A 21,381-nucleotide genomic window follows, 5' to 3' on the forward strand; every position below is an offset into this window, starting at 1 on the left:
TTAGCAAACTTAGTCCCGGAACACTGGAAACGGTCTGTGCTGGTAATGCGCGCGCGGATCATTCAAAGCCCCGCATGGCGATGCATCTTGTTTGCACAGTATAAACAAACAGCACCGGTACCACCACCAAACAAAACATCAAAAATGACCTATCAAACAACTAATGGGTGCTAGAGAAAAATGGGGTTTTGGAAGTGATGGGAGCTGAAGAAAACGGAACGGCTGAGGAAGGTTGTAAATTTTATGACGGCTATCAAACGATTTCGATTAGCTGCGATGGGATTCGATCGCACTCGCACACGCGAGTCATAAAACTTCCCCACCCATCGACCAACCAAACCCTGCGGGAGGATCACCAAACAACCTGACTCTACACTTGGAGTGTGTGTGTGTGCGTTTTCGGAGTATGTGCATGGATAACGATGGGAGAGCTGACAGCTGGTGCAGCCAGCAGCCAAGCAGCACGATTGTTGGGCATCCTTTCGCAGTTTATAGTTTTTGCTTCTCTTCCGTTTTTTTCTAGTCGGTTTTGGATCGGTTTTTGGTTAGCTACGAACATATGATGATTAGTGCACCTGCGGTTAAGGGGACTTGTGCGGCAAAGATTGTGGCAGAGTGTCGCTCATCATCAGGCGCAACAAGATATGTTGCAGTTGTGTCGTAAAAAAATCCGAGTGACAATGTTTCATAATCGGATACCGTTTTATGATGCAGCATAAAACGTTCAAACGCTGTGGGTGCCGGTTTACGGCAGTTTATGGTATTGGAACGAGGTGGAACACGGGCACGGTGGAGGTTTGGAGGAGGTTAACATTAAACGTAACTTGACGCCGATTACTCGCGATGGTTAGAAAATCCTGTCCTCGATATGTTTCAATCAGTAACGTGGGTTGGGGTGGAGGAGCGTTAAGGCCAACTGAAACAGGTTGTATTGGTTTCCTTCCCTGCTGGGGAGGGCCACAACAATGTTGTTGTGCGTAAATGTAGATGGGTGAAAGATAAAAGCATTTGTTTTTTAATGTGTGATCGATGTGGGAATATGTACATTTTGTTTTGGTTTCTTTTGCGCTGAAAATAACACAGGTTAAATTGTTGCAGTATGATGCAGTTCTGCAAACGCTTCATTTATCTCCCTTGACGAATGAACAAACGATTGTATCGGGCCAAGTGTTGTGTTTGCGTGATGAATTTTCTCAATTTTTAACGATAACTTAATCAAAAACTGGAAGTTTCCTCGATGCTCGATGGTACGATGTTTTTAGGATTTTTCCTTTTTTTGGAAAAGAAAAACAAACTAGTTTGTGTCTTTTTTTTATTTTCAACAACAAAACATTTATTTTGTCAAAAAATAGTTTAAATATTAGTTATAATGTTTTGCTTCAGTTTTGTTTTGTTTTTTTTTCCATAGACAAAATACATAATATCATGAGTTACGCCCACCGCTTCAATCGCTCGTACCTGTGCGATCGATTCACACTCGATCACATATAAGTAATTTAAATCAGAGAACATTTTGTAATAATTATAATAATAATCATCAAAATAACTAAACCTGGCAAAAGTAATGCTGCTAACACGGAGAAAATGGAAAACAAACAAACAAACAAAAAATGCATAAAAAGCATAAATATTCTAGTATCGATGTAGTTCGATTACGATAAAAATTAGTGGACCGAAGGAAGGAAAAATATAGGAAGCACATGGAAGGGTTTTGTGTTGTATTTTCTTCGTTTTTGTTATATCGCGTAGATTTTCTTGTTTGTTTGTTTGTTGTTTTGCGCTGCTGTTACTTTCTTCTTGCTTAATCCTTTTTTTTGTTTTTGTTTTGTTTAATAATACCCTATTATGTAGGAGGTATATGATGATTGGAAAAAAGTTATGCTAAAGGAGATTCTGGTAAAAGGATCGTAACTGCATGAAAACTCTCCCTTTTTTGCTATTTATCTCTCTCTCTCTCTTTTTCCTCCTTCGATTTTTTCTTCTCTCCCGTCTCTCCCGGGAATGTGTTGTACGTCGGAAGGAGCGAGAATCCGACCACACTGGGGATGGGTGGGGAGGTTGAGGGGAAGGATGGGGAGAGGGTGAAGTGGTGGAAGGAAATGATAGCAAGCGGAATATAATGGAGAGGAATCGTGGTAACACGGAAAACAAAGCATCCTTAGCCGCACAATCCTTTTGTCGCTTCCTTTTGTCCTGTTGCTTTTGCTTTTCTAATCCTTTTTCCCTCCCATTAACAATGATGCAAGAAAATCGTTTAGATTGCATTTTTTTCTACAACATTGAGCATGAAAACTGAACGGGGTTTTTTTTGTTTTGCAGGTTCGTAGTATTAACTACTTCCTATTGCTGCACTTTTCTTACAACAATTGGCCTCTGTACAGTTGTTCGTGGTTGTCATTGTGTTTTTCAACGCACTTTTCTTGCATTTGTGGCGGGCGAGGGAAAACAAAACAAACAAAACAAATGCCGGATAAGTCCAACCATCCGTGTAACAAGACAAAAAGTAAGGAAGAAACGAGCTTGTACGTTTTTATTGGGTTCGTCGCTTGTTTTGTGAGGAGTATTCTTTTGTTTTATTTGTCTGTCTGATGGGTTACTTATGCTTGCCTTATGCTTTCCGTATTTCATGTTTGAATGCGTTCAAAGCTCGAGCATTTTACGTATAATAAGTGTATGTACATGAGTGATTAGGTTTCTATTTTTTTTCTTTTTCGTTTTTCCTCGCTGACTCGTTTTGAGAAACAAAAAATACAGAAGAAGGAAGAAATAGATTTATTCATCCCCAAGCACGACGATTCAACCCTTTAATCATTTGCCATTTTCTCCCTATTTTCCTTTGCGGGAATCGATTTCGTACGATTTATGACTCTGTCTCCTGAACCTCTTCTCTGAACCGCTCTCAATAACTGTTCGTATCTGCCCGGTTTTACAATTTTGCGTGCATTGTCGGGAACGGGTTTCACTATTTACGCTCTACATATGGCTACAGTACATCACATAGCTTCAGGTTTTGCAGTTCTGATCTGTAAGTAAGGTGGAGAGATGGTTCGACATCGACATCGCACGGCAGGGCCATTGCACCCTTTCACACCTTTCACGAGGGAGATCTTTCGTTACTCATGTTATAACAGTGTTTAATTTTTTTTGCGAAGAAAACAAAACAGTAGCCACAAAAAAACGACATAAAATTTAATAAAAATTGTAGCAATTTAATATATTTAGAAGAAGAGAAGTAAAAAAAAACATAACATTTGCTAAAACCTTCTGCCACAGTCTATATAATTTAGTGCCTTTCGCCTTACATTCGTACCTGACGTATTTACGTATGTTTGTTCGTTCACCATGCGCTTGAATGCGTCTTCCCTGCGCATATCAAGCTTACGTATTTGTGGGCGTGTACTACTGGTGTTAAGTATCTTAATTGGTAATACCGCTTGCGTATCGCTATGTACTAAATGCTGTTTTGAGGTTCCGTATGTATTTATATATCCGTACGAGATATGCGCCGCCGTAAGTAAGACATGCCCTACAGTAGTTTCGGGTAAGAAACTGAAACTGTTTTAAATCCCATCTACCCCCTTTGTTGATTCTTTGCAGTAACGCAAATAATTTTAGCTAAGTTTTTTCTTCTCCTTATATATCCTTTCCGTACAACAAAAAATATGTTACGGGGCAAAACAACAAACTCTCGTATACTCGGTTGTGATAAGTAAACTAAATGATACTATGCTTTTCTTTTGTGTAACTGTGTTTAGAAACGAAAGAAAGTGCTGAAACTGTTTCATAAAGCTTTAAAGCGAGCGAACACGAGATTCTTGGTTTTTTCTCCTCTCCCTCTGTTTTCCCTCCACTTGGAAGAATAAAGTGTTTGTGTGTGTGTGTGGTTGCTTGTTTTGGGGGTGTTGGTTTTGGGAGCGGAGAGAACGGGATTAAAATGTTTGCGGTACACGGGGAAACACGGGAGAAAGAGTGGGATTTTGCATTTTGGAAAAGAATTTCCTTCCATTTACATTTTTGTTAGTTTTCTTAGCATTTTTGCAAACTACATTTATGTACGTATATAATCATTTCTGCTTCGGTTTTCTTTTATTTTTATACTACTGGCATAAAATGCTTTCCGGTAGCGCCATTTTTAATTAATTATTTTCTTGTTGTTACGTATTATATTACATACTTACAAGTATTGCTAACTGAGCTGATCAAAACTGTTATTGGAGTGGGAAAGGGGAGAAAGGGGTTGGGAAATAAGGGAGGGACGGTCGATATTAATTATTTGTTTTCGCTATCGAACCGATTAAATGGTTAGTATTTTATGGAAACTTATGCACAAAGGTTTTCGTTTGATTGGTTGTGGTTTTAGGCATTTCATTCACTCGCAAATGAAAGCATTCGTCGTATACGTTTGTGTTGTGTTAGTATTTCTTTTCCCCTCCTCATTGCCCATTGCCCTAACCTTGCTTATGGTTTTGCTACCCTTTGCGGCACAAAAGCATCAACGCGTAAGGAAGGTGCGCGCGTAATGTGTTGATTAGTCTTCGACATGTAGATAAAACATATTTGTTTCCCTCATTCACAATTATTTAGGCTACGCTTCAACCACCACACCGGACAGTGAGGTAAGAATAAATTATGCTCGTTCTGCCTTGATCGTGCCTACGTATCGTGTCCGATGTCGCTTCCCATTGGTAGCTTGGGAGGCATAATGTCACATCGAGTTAATCGCCACCGCTAAACGCGTTTTGTTGCCCTATATGCTAAATTTGCTTAACAAAGCCAGAACCAAAATCATCTCATCCGGGCATCAAACCCATCAAAATGATCGGTTGTAGCAGATTTTATGAAAATACTTTAATTAGGTATACATTTACAATTTCAATCATCACGCAATCTGTTTTGTTGCTCTTGGTATACGTATGTATTTTGTTGGTATTGTTTCCGTATCTCGGGGGTTTTCTCTTTTTTTTTTCTTGTTTTGTTTTGTTTTGATTTGCCTACTCGTCTCGTTCTCCCAAGTCTATCTCAAGCGGGTTCCTTTTTTGTTTGTTTTTTTTTTTTGTTATTTAAATGCAAAATTCCTATTCGCGAACTTTAATTGCGTGCGTAAAATAGCTTTCCAATAAGGAAACATAAAAACGGAAACGAAACAAACGGAACAGGTATGCAATTGGCGCAGTACAGAGGAACTTCCTGTCCGTAAATTGCTCCTGACTGGGGATCCCTGACCTGTTCGTGGTTTGGAATATTTACGCACCGGCGATAAATATATTGCAGATATATTGGTAAGATTCATATTCTTATCCTTACAAACTGTTGCACCATCGCTTTGGATGCTGCAACCGATATCTAATAGATCAATCAGTTTCAATTTGCGGCGTTGATCCTTCCCTTTGCTTCACCGCTTCACGTCTCTAATCCTTACACATTACGCTTACGTATACTTATCGGCCAATTATTTCGTGTTCTTGTGTGTGTATGTTTGTGTGTGTTTTTTGTGTTGTATGTAATTGTGTTCCCTTAGGCCACCTGCGGTTAAAATACTCTATACGATTGGTAATAAGTAAAACGATAAAAAAATAAAAAACAAAAAATTGTAAAGCTTAATACTCGAATTAGTTAGTTGTGTTCGTTTTTAGGTTCGTTTTGCCGCATGTTCCTATGTTTTCATTTCTTTTAGCAGTATCTTTTGTTTTTTTTTAAAATCGTATACTCATTTTACCACCACTGTTTGCTTTTCTATTCATTGCTTAAATGGGTATTATTTTGTTTTTAATTTTTTTTGTTTGTTTGTTTCTCTTTTTTCCGCTTTTTTATTTTCTTTGCTTGCCATTTTGATTTATTTCCATACCTTGAGATGCACAGTGTATCCACATACTAAAACCGTACGCAAAGTAACAAAAACAAAAACACAAAAACCCGGAACCTTTTTAGCCCGTTTTTGTAGAGCAAAACCAAGACATTCGGGTACTCCGGTACTATTCCCTATTCATTGTTTAATTGTTTAATCGTACTTTTCATGATACACTTCTTCCAATGTTGCTGCTAATGCCACCATTTTGTTTTTTGTTTGTTTTTGTGTTTCATCCACTTACCGCTTACATATGTTTAGATTAACCTATCTTTGCCCACTCTTGCACGATGTTTTACTTCTTTGCTTTTCCACACTCTTTGAGAACGCGAATCAGTCGTATATAATTTACGTATTTCAGGGTTTTCGTTTTGTTTTTGCAGGTGGCACAAATGTTCTACACCTTTCGCGAATTTTGCTAACAGAGAAAGTAACTTTTTGTGCACGTTTCGTTTAGTTCTTGACTGGTTCGAAATAAAGGAAACTGAACGTTTAATACCTTTCCTTTTTTGTGCAATCGTTGAATATTTTTGTGGTTTAAGAAAATTGAGCGGAAGCTGAAACTGGTCGTTTTGCGAAACTGTAACCGACAAAAATTGGTAGACATCACACAAAATATAATAACACTTCGTAAGCACGAGCCCATACAGTCGTTTGTTCATTCGTTTAGGAAAATGTATTGAGAATGTACCAGTGTCCCAGTGAAATCGACTTTCAAATTCACACGAAATAATTGGATAATCGGAACAAAATATTGTAGACTTTGAGTGAAAATCCTTTCGGAAGGTTTCACTCCTTCGAAGAAATGAGAATGTAACGTGTACATTTTCTTTATAATAGTTCTATAAACACTACCCCCAAAAAATGAAAGATATATCTGTGATTGGAGAAATTGTTTAAAATAACTTGACACAACGTCCCACAAAATCGGACAAATAAATTGTCCCCATTGATGCATTGGAAGTTTGGTAAAAATCACCAGTATAGACCGGCTTTAATAAGTCAGTAAAAATCGAGTCAGTAAGTAATTGGAGTAATGAATAATCTAGTACATTTAGAAGTTGTGTAATAAAGGGCATGCAAAGTAAAGATAGGTAAGGGGAGAAAATCTACATCTAAAGATAAATGCATATAACGTGACAATTTGGCAATGAAATATTTATCTCCGATCGTGCGTTACTCCCAAACTTTTCATTTCGAATGGCAAATATAAAAAAGATAAATGTGCAAATACAGATGACTTTCTACTGTTTAGAGAGCGATTTATGCTTCGACTTCAAACTATAAAATCACCATTGCACGTAGATAAAAAGGCTGAAAGTAAAGAAGATTGATTAAACATGGTGCCGAAAGGGTGGAGTTCCATTTCACTCCCACATGGCACGGTAGCGGGTGGAGGTTTTAGATCCTCCAGCCGTGACTAGTTGGGTCTAACATTTTAGAACCCAATCACTGTCAATAGATCTGATGATGATGTGGGTGATAGAATGGTATATTAGAAAAAATATAATCCACAAATACAACCACCATGCATCACGTTAGGTTGCATTGGAAAAGAGTAGGTGAAAAATATTTAAAAACAAATCACACGTGTAACGGAGCTTCGTTGCACGTGCAGTATTGTACCCTGTAAACACCCCCAAAAACCAAGTCAGAGGATGATTGGTTTCGAGAATGAGTGGAAAAATATTAGTTCAATAAATCAGGGTACGATACTCATCGGAAGGGTAGGTTGGGGGGGTGGTTGAGTAGTTTTCAGGGGTCACGTTGGGGGATGCGAAATATTTTTTGCCAAATTGTTACGTCACATGTTAAAATGTTGTACTTATTGGCGAGCTATATGGGCCTCTTGCAAAAACGAAGTGCTACAAAACTAATCTCGTTCGTTCGCTGGTATTACTTTTTGGTTTGTAACGATTTTCTGTTGTTTTTTTACTTTGTTTACCGGTGTTTTTCTGTAATCTTTTTTGTGTTTTATGCTTTTTTTCATCCGCTCTAAATATTGGGCTTTTGTTTCTATTTTTTAGTTGTTGCTTTTGTTTTTCGTATGTTTGTGTGGCTGTTTTGCTGCATATCTGTACGCCCTAACGTTTGATTGCTTCTATTGCCTAAATATGTTTGTTGTTTTGCTTTTGTTCATTTTAGGTTTTTCCTTTTTTTCCAAAACGCTTCCTTCTTTTTTGCATTCTCTATCCCTCAATATCTTTTGCTTCTTGGTTTGGTACTTTCTGCTTCTTTTTTTCATTTGTTTTCTTTTCTTTTCTAAACATGCTTAGTGGTTGTGGCTTGCTTTTACGTATACGCATGAGGATTAATAATTAATGGTTTGTTTGTTTGTTTTTTTTTTTTTATTTTGCATTCAAAATTCGAGCTTTCTTCTCTGTGTGCAGTCTGCTCTTCTTACACGCTAATTACGTATTTGTTTTATCAGACCTATGCAATTAGACTGATTTCGGTTTAGCTAACTTTTGTTTCCTTTCGCCTTTCACTAGTTTCCGCGATGTGCTGCCCTTTTTTGCATGCCTTTTAAACACTTCTGACGCGGCTGACCGTTGGTTTTTGATTGACGGTTTGCTGCTGCTGCTGTCGCTGCTGCTGCTGCTGTTGTTACTGCTGCTGGCTACCCATTAATACCGTCGGCTGCCATTACTACTACCGCTATGCTATATGTTTGCATCTTTATGTGCGTATACCTCTGTCCTAGTTCTACAAATGCGGCGCGGAAATACTATTTACATTTGTTTGTTTGTTTTTTTTTTCACAATCCAAAACGACATTGGGAGAACATGGTTATCGCTTCCTGCCTTTATCTGCCGGGCTTTGTTTGATTTTTAAACTGACACTGTTGGGGGTTTGCACATTCTATCGCTCTTCACCCATTTCCGGTTAAGGTTTACATTACAACTTTGCGAGGAATTTCTTCATATTTAATTGGTTCACCTTCCCGTATCAGCGCTCGGGGCTACCCTACTTATGTGAGGCATGAGATGTTGCATACAGAAAAAAGAAATTGATATCGCATCTTTTGCATCGTACAGATGCAAAAGTAGTTCAAATCGTCGTTCCGTACGAAAACGGAAGGTGCAAAAACAATCATTTATTCCTGGGTCTGGAAGGGGGAGACTTTTCCATTGCGAACCTACGCTATCTGTTACCTTTTCTTGTACTGCGTTTTTTTTGCTGCTATAAAACACATGTCCTTGTGTGCTTCTAGTTTTCCTTTGCGCTTTATTAATCGGTTGAAATATTCAACCGCATGTTAAAATCGCTTTCTGTAGCCTGTTTCTGTTCCTGCATTCGATCGCCGGTCTGATCGCGCAATACTCAATCCTATCATCGCTCATCCTGTCTGCTTTTATCCTCTTCTTATTTTTCTTCTTTCCCTCTTTATCTCATGTTTTCATGCTCACCCATAATAAACGCACGCTATATCGTGTTCTTCGCCTACGTGAGACAGATCAAACACAGGCTTAAAAGGGGCTTCACATTGGCATTTGTAGCATGGTACAAAAAGTGAAACAGCAAAAAAAAGCACACTGCAACAAGATCACAGAATGCAAATGCAAACTGTTTTCCGTGTGTTGGTGGCGTAATGTTTTCGGGTGGAACGAATGGAGACGAGATGTGGTCCATCGCACCGGCATCGCAGCAGCAGCATCATCGTCATGCTGCGCCCGATAGTGCTGGGGCAAGAGCTTTTAATTTTAATATTATGTCCCGGGAATGCAATTCCCGAAGCTTCTGTACTGTGGGGGCAAACTCTTCATTAATCATCTCATTTCATACTCATTGTGCAGTCACAGCTGCCTTAGCATACCGGACCAACAGGCATATGCTCGAAAGATGGGGAGAGGTTTTGCGAACATACCACCAAGCTACCAGGGCTGCATTGCAACTCAATTGTGCATTCCTGTGTATGTACGTCGCCCCTCCTCCGGACGTCTCCCTTGTCTTCCACGTCCCTTGATCTTTACGGATCGAAAACCCATCTTTTTGGGGCATGGGATCAGAAGCAGCCTTTAACCTTCTGCGCGCTATCCTTCTGCTGGTCGCGTTTGTGTAAAAGGAGTTCCAATAAAAAAAAGAATGTAAAATCATAAATGCAATCATCATCAATACGAAACAAGTAGGCAGCACCGTTGCATGCGTAGCAGAGTGTTTTACTTTCTTTGTTTAGTTTCGCTGTTTTCTTGTTCTGTTCTGACGCAAAAGGGATGAGATTTTGTATTAATTCTTTAAGTGTTTTCTTTGCTATTTGTGTAATTTGTGTATGCTGACTTGTTGCCAAACTGGAAATGTTGTTTTCTAATCATTCACCCATGCTTTCTGTATCAACAACGGTACGCTTTTAATGTGTTTTGTTTTTTTTTGTTTTGTAGTTTTGGAGCGGTGACAGCTTTTACGGTGCATTATTTCAACTCGACAAAGTTTGTTAATGTACCCTGCAACGGAGGGTTTCTTATTTCGTTTACCTTTTCCATCTGGTTATATTGGTTTTGCGTTTTTAAAGACATTGTTATATCGCTTTTTGTTGTTGTTGTTTTTGCAATAAAACAAAAGAAAAATAAATTGTTATAAATGTATTTGCATATGAGATTTAGGTTTGTTTGCTTAAGTTCGTAGCTTTTCTTGTATGTTTTCTAAGGGGGTTTTGCTGTTGTTGTTGTTGTTGTTTACATTCCTTTTTTGTTTTGTTCTCTTCTCTGAATATAAGTTCTTTAGCATATTTTTGTGTTGTTTTAGTTTTAGCATTTGTTTTTTGTTGTTGTTTGTTTTGCTTATTTGATTTTTTGTTTTTTGTTTTAGTTTTGTTCTGTGTGCTATTCAAAGTTCTTCAGCGCGATCAAGTGAAGTTCTGGCCATTATCCCAGGGCATTGTGAGCACCCGCTTCGTTTTTGCAAGAAGGTCATAGTCGTACTACGAACATGGGTGCACCACCGCATTGTAGCTCGCCAATATAGGACCATGTGCTCCCGCGAAGGGGGTACTCACAACGTCTGGTGTGCTAGCTCCATCAGTATGCGATGTTGAATCTGCATTACTTCTACCCTCGCCATTGGCACCGCCTAATTCTGGTGGTTTGGTGGTGTCCCGTTCGTCAATCACTAAATCTATTGGCATTTTACCCTTTAAACACGATATATATCGATGGCAAAAATTATCACACAGTTCATGCACCTGAAACAACAGAGAAAGCAGAGAGAAAGGGAAAGTGTGTCACAAAAAAGGCAAGTAAAGGCAATAATGGCGCACTTTTTTGACGGTGGGCTTGCGCCCAAAATTTTCGCTCTTTCCTCCCTTCTCTTTTCTTCTCTTGCCTTTTTCTCGGCTGCCTGGCCCGTGTTTCCATAGGACGCTATGATCTTCTATTGTGTTTTTTTGGTTTTTTTCTTTGTTTTTTTTGTTTTTATATATTTTTTCGTTCTTTAATATTTAACAGTTTTTGTTTACACATTTCGGTTTTTTTCCGGCAGTACAAAACACAACGCGTGTGTGTGTATGTACCAGTGGAAATTGGAAAGGTCCCGTACAAGTGGGGGAATATCCTTGGTGGGCCACCCGAAATGTACCAACATTTGCCATTGTGGGCTTGTGTGTTGGTTTTTGTTTGTGTTTCAATGCTGCATGGGATATTTATATGTCGACCAGCAAATAAAATATTGGCAACATTTTTGTCATTCTTTTGGAAGGTTTGTTTTTGGTTTGTTATTTTGTTTCATATAGATTTCGGTTGCGACAATCGTGTTCGATTGGCGTAAAATTTATTTATCGCGATTCATTTTGAAAAGGAGTTTTTGTTTGGCTATTTACTTGCCTGTATTTGTGTTTTTTCGAAGCTTCAGTGTTTTATAATGTTAGTTTTTCTCATTGTTTTTTTTGTTATTAAGCACACAACGTGAGCTATATCATTGTGGGGTTTTCACATCCATCACATCTCTGGACATCATCAGGGTAGCAAAAAAAAAATCAAATACCCAATGTCATACGTAGTGTGGAACAGCAACAAATAAAACTCACCCCAAAGTCATAATTTATCACCAAAATGGTGTGTGCAAAAAAAAAAGAAAACAACAGGATAATAACTGTATTTGGTTCGTAAATAAATACGCAATTCAATCAATATCATATCCCCATGTTTTCTACACCGGGGAAGAAAAAGCAAAACGAAAAACATTATCAACAATACGGGGAAACGATCATTTCCATTTCGTTTTGCTGCTGTTGCTGTAAAAAAGTCAATTCATAAAACATATTTTATGATCATTTACGTTTATCACGTGTGACGTTTATCCATTTAGTGCAAAGCTGCATTTCAATAACAGCTGCCTATTCGAGGATGTTTATGTAAACTTCATCGAAAGCTAGTAAAAGCATTATCTTCTCGACTATTCTTGGTGCTCTCGTTGGTACTTGATGTGTGTATCTTGACCTTTTGTATCATAGTAGATCGTTAGAAGATTTAACTCTCAAGTCGGTATGGAATAAACCCGACGGTAGAGCGCAATTGGTTGCAGTCTCTCTTGCAAAGCAATGAAATGCTGTTTGAGACTCGAACGCTCTCGTACACACGATTTGTCATCATATGCAATTTGATGTGTGGTTAGACTGATTGTTACTTACTGTTTGGAAGGGTTGTTTTGGGGTTTCTATTTTAAGGCATTCTAAATATTCCCAAACGCCAAAAAGGTGACACGAAGTGAACGAGATAATTGAAGTTAATTTTTCAAAAGCTCTTCTCTTCCGATCTTGATCGACAAATGTGATCCCGGGGAAGCCGGTTTTGAGTGTGTCTCTTGTTCTTTTCCTTTTGGGCAATCCCTGACAATCTCGATATTTTAATGCAAGCGGCCAGCATATGATGTGAGATTTTGGAATACGGTACAAGGACCGAAAAATAAAACAAAAAGTAAAATACCGTATTCAGCAACAAAAAACGCGCTCATTGGCACACTTGGTTCGTCTTGGCGTAATTGTTTGACATTCTTTATGGAGGATGTTTTTTTTTGCTGTCAGCGGTGACATCTCCCAACGGAAATGATGGGATCGTTCCGTGCAAAATAAAAATAAATCGCTCACCACCTTTAAGGCGAATCGGGTAAGCATTTAGAATTTTCAAAGCATTTCACAAGTTTCTCACTTGATGCAGGACTTTTTTTGCTGTTGTTTCCTGCATGCTTTGTTTTCATTGCTGTTTTCATTTGTCATCAGTTTCTCCTTCTCTCGTACATTATTTCTCGTAGCTGATCGATCTTCGTTGCAAGTGTGTTGATAGTGTTTGATAGTGATGCGACGGTGTTTGTAGAAATTTAAATTCCTATATTACACCTTTATGGGGTTATGGGGTATTTGGGGAGTGGGGAATAATAAATTCTTCATTCAAAACTTGTATCATACTAAATAAGATTATCGTTCGTTGTTGTGGCGGACAAACCATTATACAATGTATACACTTCCAAGATCCCAACGTCCTACCACTGACTGATCAAAACGGGGAACGTAAACATTGTGTCCGATCAAATTCGTAATGGCTTTAGATCTTTCGTGACCCAACACTGAGGATCTTCCAGAGCTGGAGAATCAGATGGTACCTCGGCGTACACGAAACGCACATCTCATCAACGGTGTGGGCATGTTAAAAATATGCAACCGAATATCATGAAGACTCTCTCGTCTTTAAGATACCGAAAAAAAAAGACTCGGACGTGCAAATGCACAACGATCGGTGGAAATTAAAGCGAAAAGGCGCAACATAATAAAAAAAACAGACGCACAGGAAACGAAGGTGAAAAAATCCTTCTCGCCACACGAAATCTACTTCGAAATCGAATGACCATCAGAGAGGGATCAGAAATAACAAGCGTTTCGAAGGGCAGGAGTCAATGAGTTTTGAGCGCGTTTCAAAGTATTTTTCGATAAACATTCCACTGGCACACAATCCATCGTGTCGTGTCTCCATTCCCGGTACCGTTCCCCGAAACGAGGCGATTCGAGAATTTAAAGGTTTCCAACCGGGGGGAAGTTTAATCACCTTAGAATAAGTTTAGGATTCATAAGCAACGAGTCCTGCGCGGAGGGGTCGGTTGGGAGGATTGTAAGACACGGCGGACGAATGGTGGAAACCGGATTGATTGTTCAGTGTTTTTTTTTTTTTTGATTCACAAAAACACAAACACACCGAGTTTTGCCAGCAAATCCTTTCGGAACACCTTTTTGGAGGGTTTTTGGATAAGGAGATGAATTTGGGCGGCTTTGGTGCAGGAATTCCGGAATGGAAGAAATCCACACGCAAACCCGGGACACTTATAATGTTTCTGTGCCACGAGAAAAGTGCTAAGACGGTTGGAAAAAGAACGAACGAGATACATTTCGGCAGCGATGGAAATAATGGAACTTTCCTCGCAACCATACTCCGGCCCAATCCGTGCGGATTCCCCCGTTCGGACCGATTATCAGCGTGCACATCGTGAGGACCATTCAGACCACCATTTTGGTGTGCAGGAAATTTGAAACACTGTGCCAAATCCGCTTTGCTCTCAGTTCCCCTTCGTCCATTTTCTAACTCAACCAACACCCATTACCCGAAGGTCTTCTTCCATGGTTCGCTAGAATCACTCAGTGCCCTACAGGCAGAACCGTGGCAGGTGAATCAAATAAACTTCAACGATAAATGTTATCGGCGTATGGAAAAAAATAACGGCAGCAGCGCCCAGGTACGGTGGCGTGGCAGAAATACGCCGAACCGATATCCACAAGCGCGCAACGACAAACGACGCTGTGTACCTCATAAACAATCATAGCTTTTTATGCTCGTCTATTTCAACCATACGGTGCGGTACGAAAAATTGTCATCTCGAACCATAAAACCCCTTTTTGACCTGTTCAACCGAAGCTGTCAAGTGCTTTACTCAAACATCCCATACCCATATACCAGCGAGACCTCAGGAATTGTTTCGCCATAAAAATAGACAAACGCCCCAGCGACACACGCGGGAGTTGGGTGGAGCAGTATTTATCTGCCGGTGACAGATATGGAGCGCCCAACATTCATAAACCAACCAGAGTAGATGATGGTTGGGAAACTCATTTCCAACTCCGGTGGTGATTGGAACATTTCAAGTTGCGTATTGCAGACAACTGAAAGGGGTTTTTTTTTTGTTTTTGCCCACCAAAAATCCGGACAAACATTAAATCTCGAAATATCCGAAAGGGTTCAAAGGGAAAAACGGAATCACAAAAGGGCAGCTTGTGGATGCGTTGTGTCTGGGCCCGCCGGTACCCGCTTTCCCATATCCACGAGGTCCCAACCTGAGATCGCCAACCAACACACGCAACGCTGACTTTGAACCAGCGTTTGTCCTTTCGTCCGGTAAAGATATGGACGGTGGGCGAAATGGAAACAAAACAGACAGAGGTCGAAAAAAGGAACAGAAAATCTGTCTACATACATGTGCACAGGTAACAAAACCTGTTTTGCCGAAAACTGTTAGAAGAACGCACAAGAACTAACGAGCTCAACCATTTTTTTTGTGAGCGTGCGCCTTTGCTCCATGTGGATCTGGAACCGAACGGGCCGCAGAGGACGCGATCGAAGGCTCGAAATGAAATAAATTATTCTTTCCCATTTTGTTTGGTAGCCTGCGATTGACGGCGGCTGGGTCCGGGGTTTTGGAGAGGGGGGACCCGATTGGGCGGGCAGGTGGGATCCAGGTTGGGTGGCCGCGGGTGGCCAAAAACGAGCCCCTACATCGTCCGCTACAGGCCGAAGCCGAACTCATGTAGTGTTTCATTGTGTTCTTTATTTATTTATTTTGTTTTTAGTCGTTTCGGGGGTCGTCTTTTTTTTTTTTGGTTTTCGTTCAGACTTCTTTCAGATAGTTCATTCGTTTCTCGCGCAATATTTATATGCCATATTCCCTTTCCTGATATCGTTTATCCTTTCCTTTGTGGGGGTTGTTGCCACCCCAAAAACATTGGAGCTGCCGCTCTTCCGTGTGTCCGTGGATTTTGTTGTTATTCCCCCTTTTTCGTGTGTGTGTGTTTGAAGTATTCAAATGTACATTCGATATTCTTCGCGTCGGGTGTTTTCGATCTGTTCCGGCATCCAAAAACACCGCGTACGGGCTCCAGGGTCTTTGCCGATGGTGTGTGCTGCGGTTTGGCGCTGTAGTTTTATTCATTTTGATTCATTTTGGCTCCCAACCACTGAGCGTGAGTATTCCCCCCTGCCTTCCCCCTTTGTGTCGTGTCGTTACGGACGTTCCGGTGGGGACAAAAAACCCATTACAGCTTTTCAATATTCGCCTTCGGCTCGAATTTCAAAACCCCGAACCCGAATCGAATCCATATTTTATGTCCGTCCGGGTAATGGAAAGGCGGGCGGAAAGTTTTACGGATGGAAGCGCAGGTCAGCTGGTGGTCAAATATGAACCCAAACAGAAAGACGTCTCAAACAAAAAAACAGGAACTGCGAACCAAACGATGCTCATCGGGGTGCGTAGAGAGCTCACGTAACGGAGACCCAGAAGCTGAGGCAGACAGGCAATGATCAAGACTCTTTATTATCTCTGGTACTTGGAGCGTCTTGTTTTTTATTTGCCCGTGAAATTATTATTCGCAAATTCATTCGCATTCAACACTGATGAAGTAGTCCCGCAGGTCTTTCTCGATCGCCGGGTTCTAACAATGTGCAACGCATCGCATGTAATCAAGGGCTAAAAATGCTAAAATTACACACCACAGGCGGTGCCCCGGTGACTACAACCAAAGCAACCGAAAGCGTCCCAAAATTAAACGGATAACTTTAAAACATGCATCCAATGGTCTCAACATTTGGGGCCCAATTAATTGTGCCCGTGATAATTCGCACCAGCAGGCGACAAAAGCGACAGCAGCCAGCACGAAATAAAAAGGTTTTTTCGGGATGGAAAAGTATTTCCCCGGGATGGTATCGTTTTTAATTTTGCAGCCTGTGTACGTAGTGAAGCGAAATGAGATGAAAGCTGTTCGCATAAACAAAAGCAGGGAAACCATTCTCTACAGGTCGGAGTGTGTGACCTGGATGCAGAAGCTAAGCTACGGCAAAAAAAAAGGCCCAGATGTAGTGTAATATAGTCGACATTTTTATGACATTCCTTGCAGACACACCACTCGCGCGCGCGTTGGTTGGGCGAAGTGATAATACTCGTTCCTGGCACTTACACACGGCAGAGTGCTTCACCGTGTTGGCCATAAATCGGGAGATTTTATTGATCCTCCCTGTGATGTCCTTTATTTAACAGCCTCCCTTCGTGTGCCAAGAAAAAATTCATGCTCCAAGCCAATTTCAACGAAACAACCGTACAGCACACGTTTAATCCAGTGCAAAGATAAAAAAAAGTACACACGCGCTAACAGGAACTCGCCTCCTGCACGAGAGCGCACAAAACTGGAGCTACATATTTTAAGCATTAGTGGGCACACTCCCTTAGTACCGTTTCCGTTCATCCGAGGATCATAAGGCGCATGATAATGGCGAGCGAGTGAGAGCCAAAGGGTGGGAAAATCTAATCACAAAAGGCTCCACCAAAGAGGAGGTTTCGAAAGGGGGAAAAAGACAGGAGATGGGGAAAAAAATCCCATTTGGAACAAAAACCTCGATTGAAAGATGATTTTTCATCCCAAACCCTTGGGTCAGCTGATTGCACACTACACGATTGCACACTATATCAAGAGCCCCCGGTCCGGTCACCTAATCGCAATCGGTTCCTCGTACCGTTCAACAAATTGCGTCGGTACATCAAAGTGTCATTTGTGTGCTCGACAGGCTACACGCCGATCACGCCGGGGCACGCCAAAAGGGCACGAAACGAAGGGTTTGATACTAATATTATTATTGCAATCAATCATCGAGCTCAATCCGATCCGATCCGACGATGCAATCGACGATGCTTGTCAAAAGGTGCCTTCAATCGTTCCGGATAAGCGTACGAAGATGGCCGGCTGGAAGGGGTTGCACAACCGTAGGAGGTGCAACACAAATCCACGCAAACAGCTGATCAGGCTGCCTGATAATGGCGGAGACCTTTTTTCCTAGTTAATGTGCGCAACCCCCTAATTGCTGCTTCCACAACTACCGCGACACTGTCCGCCTAGAAGGTGTTCTTGCGGTCTACTTTTGCCGATGTTTATTTATTTTTGGTTTTGTTTGCTCCAAGTACAAGCTACGATTATGCCAACCCAACAGGCTCAATAACATAGGGCCGGTTAAGGGTCAACTGCCATTATCAACTACCCAATTCGAGGGATTATTTGATTATTTTCGCGCCCATCAATGGCCAAGCAAGTTGGTGTATGGCGCCATGATTAGATCCGTCACGTTCAGCGTGTTTTTTGCTACAATTGCTTTGTATTACTACCTGGAGAAGCTACTTTAAGCAAGTAGAAAAAATCCTTTTGAATAAAATAAGAATTTCAAATCGTTTTCCTTCAAACAAATTTAATGCCCCGATAGTTTTGCTGGGTGAATGATTTACTCGAGATTTAATTTCTAATTCCCAGCACGTAAAATTCCATCACATTGTAGCTGCATATTTGCTTGAGCAAATGAAAACAACATCGCGAACAACATTCTCCCCAGCTTATCCAACCGGCTCAAGCCGCGAATACACACACCATTACGATCGCTGATCCCTTTCGCCCACCAGAGCGCTTTTCGGGGTGGAAAATTATTTACGACTCATCTCGTTGGATACAACAAAATTTAACCCTACAAATTGGGCCACGAAACAGAACCCAAACCAACCCTGGCTGGAGCGCGAACAAACAAAGAATCAAACTTTGCTCCGTCCGGCTCGAGGGAGAGAGAGAGAAAGAGCAGCACACGGAGGCGGCCCTCCCAATACAATCCCGCGTGTAATTAAAATGATAATGAAATGTATAACAGATTAGTAGCACGAATTTGTTGCAGTAAAATTAATTAACATTTTCATGACTAGAATTTCATTTCACCAATTTTCTATTCCGGTGCGCGCTAGAACGTTGCTGCTGGGAAGGTTCACTTCCTAGCGTTCATCCCTCCATTTTTTTTTTTTGCTTTTCAATTGTTTTCCACCTTTTCCACCAACGGTTTGTTACGGAAGAACAGTTTTTACCGCACACCGGCCAATGGTCAATAAATGGTGGCTAACCCCTAGCAGGGCCTCGCTGCTCTATTCCCAACACAGGTTCGTTTGTCTTCGCTGCGTAACAAAAGTAGTAGCCGGCTTTCAGTGGACGCGCGCGCCTTCGCGCCACACGCACACGCAGATGCCATCCGGCCTGAGTGCCGGAGCTGCTTGGGAATGGTATTGAAATAATAAAAAGCCGTTCAAGTCGAACGCACACGGCAAGGGAAGAAAAGCCAAACACTAAATGCGCACGGGAAACGGTGTAGTTTTTCGGTGTGTCTTCATCATTTTGGTTCCCTCACTAAGAAGTTTGAAGTTTTTCAAAGGCCGGCACTATCGGGCTTATCGGCAGTGCCCAATCTACGAGCCGTGTTTTTTTCCCCACTCCTTCCCACTCCGTTTATGGATCCACGAGTCCGAGTTTGCAACTGTCTTTCGACCCTTCGGTTGCTTTATTCGCTTGACCTTCCCTTATTTAACAGTTCCATCGTTTCGGAGCCTTTTGCTTGGGTGCACAAAGTTTCCCAATTGATGCTAATAAATACGATCACACAGTCATTGCGACAACGTATCAGGGAAAGGAACCCTTTTTTTCTTTGGGCACGGGGGGAACAGTTGAAAAGAAAAAAACAGGTGAAAAAGAAAAAATCATCACGCTTTTACGTTTTGCGTGCCGGTGTGTGCGACAGGAAAATGGGGTAAAACGGCACCACAAAAGGGAAAGAATAGTTAACGGATACACAGAAAAAAAGGAAAATAAAAAAACGGAGTACATTTATTGCGCTGTGCTCGTTGATGGACAGATACAAATTCTAATTTCATAATTAGAAACCGATAGGCTATCTTGGGCCGGGTTCACCGGTACGATGCTTGTTAACGAACATCGAAAAAACATAAAATATACGAAGATAATTTAATACGAAGGTTAATGTGACTTTCACATTCGATTATGTTTTTGCTTTGTTTTTGTTTTTGGTGACGTTACGAAATAAGGATATTCGTGTCGTTTCGCTTCGAACATTAGTACAAACACTATCAACACATTTTTGTTATTTATTGGTGACGATCGATGAGTACGAGTAATAAACTGATGAGGCTGAAGAAAACTGGAGACTGGTAATAAAAATTACGCACAAACCCACAAACAGTAAGTTAATCAGATTTTTTTATCGATGTTGCATTTGTTTGAACAACATTATTGTATCTCTATTTACCGAAGCTTCGACTAATTAATCGTTAATAATGATCGCTATTTAAATTGTATTATTGCATTTTTTTGTTTTTGTAAAGAAAAAACAATCCATTTTCGAAGTACATCCTTCTTGAAGGACAACTAATTGTATTTAAAAACCTTTCTTCCGCAAGTTGACAAAAATGAAGGTGGATCCAATCGAATATCGATATCCTCACCTCAGCATCAGGTGAAACAATCAGAATTATATTTAAAGTTAATATTTTACCAAACATTATCTTAAGATCATCTCTTGAGATATGATAGAAGTTAAAAAAACAATAGAAATAAACCACAAGAGAAGATCGTCGCTAGAAACATGGCCCGGTACAGAGCGCCTGCTTGTGCGTCACTGTAACCTCAGTGGGGCCGTGTAAGGCACGAAATAAAAATAAAATAAAGCATCAAAAAACAACTATCCGTGGACAGGGTTAAAATGAAACCTTTTCGGCAAAATGGTTTCTTATCCCACCGGAAGCAAAATGCATATCCGGCTGTTTTGATGCTTTAGTTATTTGTTATTTACTTTTCGCGAAGAAAAGGAATGTCGGAAGTACGAATATTCTGTGTTTTTTTTTGTTTACAAAAACTTCAAAAGATTGTTTTGTTCTTCAATTTTTGTTCGTTTTTTGTTTTTCTTTTGGTTTTGTTTTATTTTTGTGGTAGTACTTACTTTTTCAAGCTCTAATAGATGAAACCTTAGAACTTGAATTGCTTGCACCATCTGTTAGGTAAAGGGAAGAAAACAGGATAAAATACCGTTAGTAAAGTGAACGATGTACACAGAACTATCTTGTGAAAAGAATGACTCTAAAGAACAAGGCGTTCTGTTGCAGATACATAGTTGATACTTACAAGTGAGTCCACTTCGGGATCTGCTACGTAGTAGGGTTTTTCTTGCCGAATCTGTAACAAAGATTAAACGAGAGAGAAGGAGATTGAGTAAAAGTGAGACACATACAGTAAATATTATAGCAAACGATAACGATACTACAGCATGTGGAGTGATACTACACTATCAGCTGGTAGCAATATCAGGTAGGTGTGATTTTTGGTAGTCAAACAAATACGCCCCGTACACGATGGAGACTCGGCTACAATTTGGACGATTGAGCTACAGCTAGTCAAGGAAGAAGGCAGAACCAAAAAAAACCACACA

At 40.5% G+C, this 21,381-nt stretch overlaps 1 protein-coding gene across 8 annotated transcripts in view; it reads right to left on the reverse strand.

Moving 5' to 3' along the window:
* Positions 1 to 21,381, reverse strand: part of LOC125765970 (homeobox protein homothorax) — a 127,979-nt gene that overhangs the window by 52,295 nt on the left and 54,303 nt on the right. For 7 of the 8 annotated variants that reach the window (XM_049431531.1, XM_049431537.1, XM_049431535.1 and 4 more), the window contains exons 5-7: positions 21,078 to 21,128; positions 20,896 to 20,946; positions 10,839 to 11,024 (exon numbers count right to left, since the gene is read on the reverse strand). In XM_049431531.1, coding sequence (XP_049287488.1) covers positions 10,839 to 11,024; positions 20,896 to 20,946; positions 21,078 to 21,128 — 288 coding nt within the window. Of the gene's footprint in view, positions 1 to 1,808; positions 11,025 to 20,895; positions 20,947 to 21,077; positions 21,129 to 21,381 lie in introns of those variants that run through there. The other variant, XM_049431538.1, reaches the window with a different exon arrangement.

Source organism: Anopheles funestus, chromosome 2RL (genome assembly GCF_943734845.2).
Source record: "Anopheles funestus chromosome 2RL, idAnoFuneDA-416_04, whole genome shotgun sequence".
Classification (NCBI taxonomy): Eukaryota; Metazoa; Arthropoda; class Insecta; order Diptera; family Culicidae; genus Anopheles; species Anopheles funestus.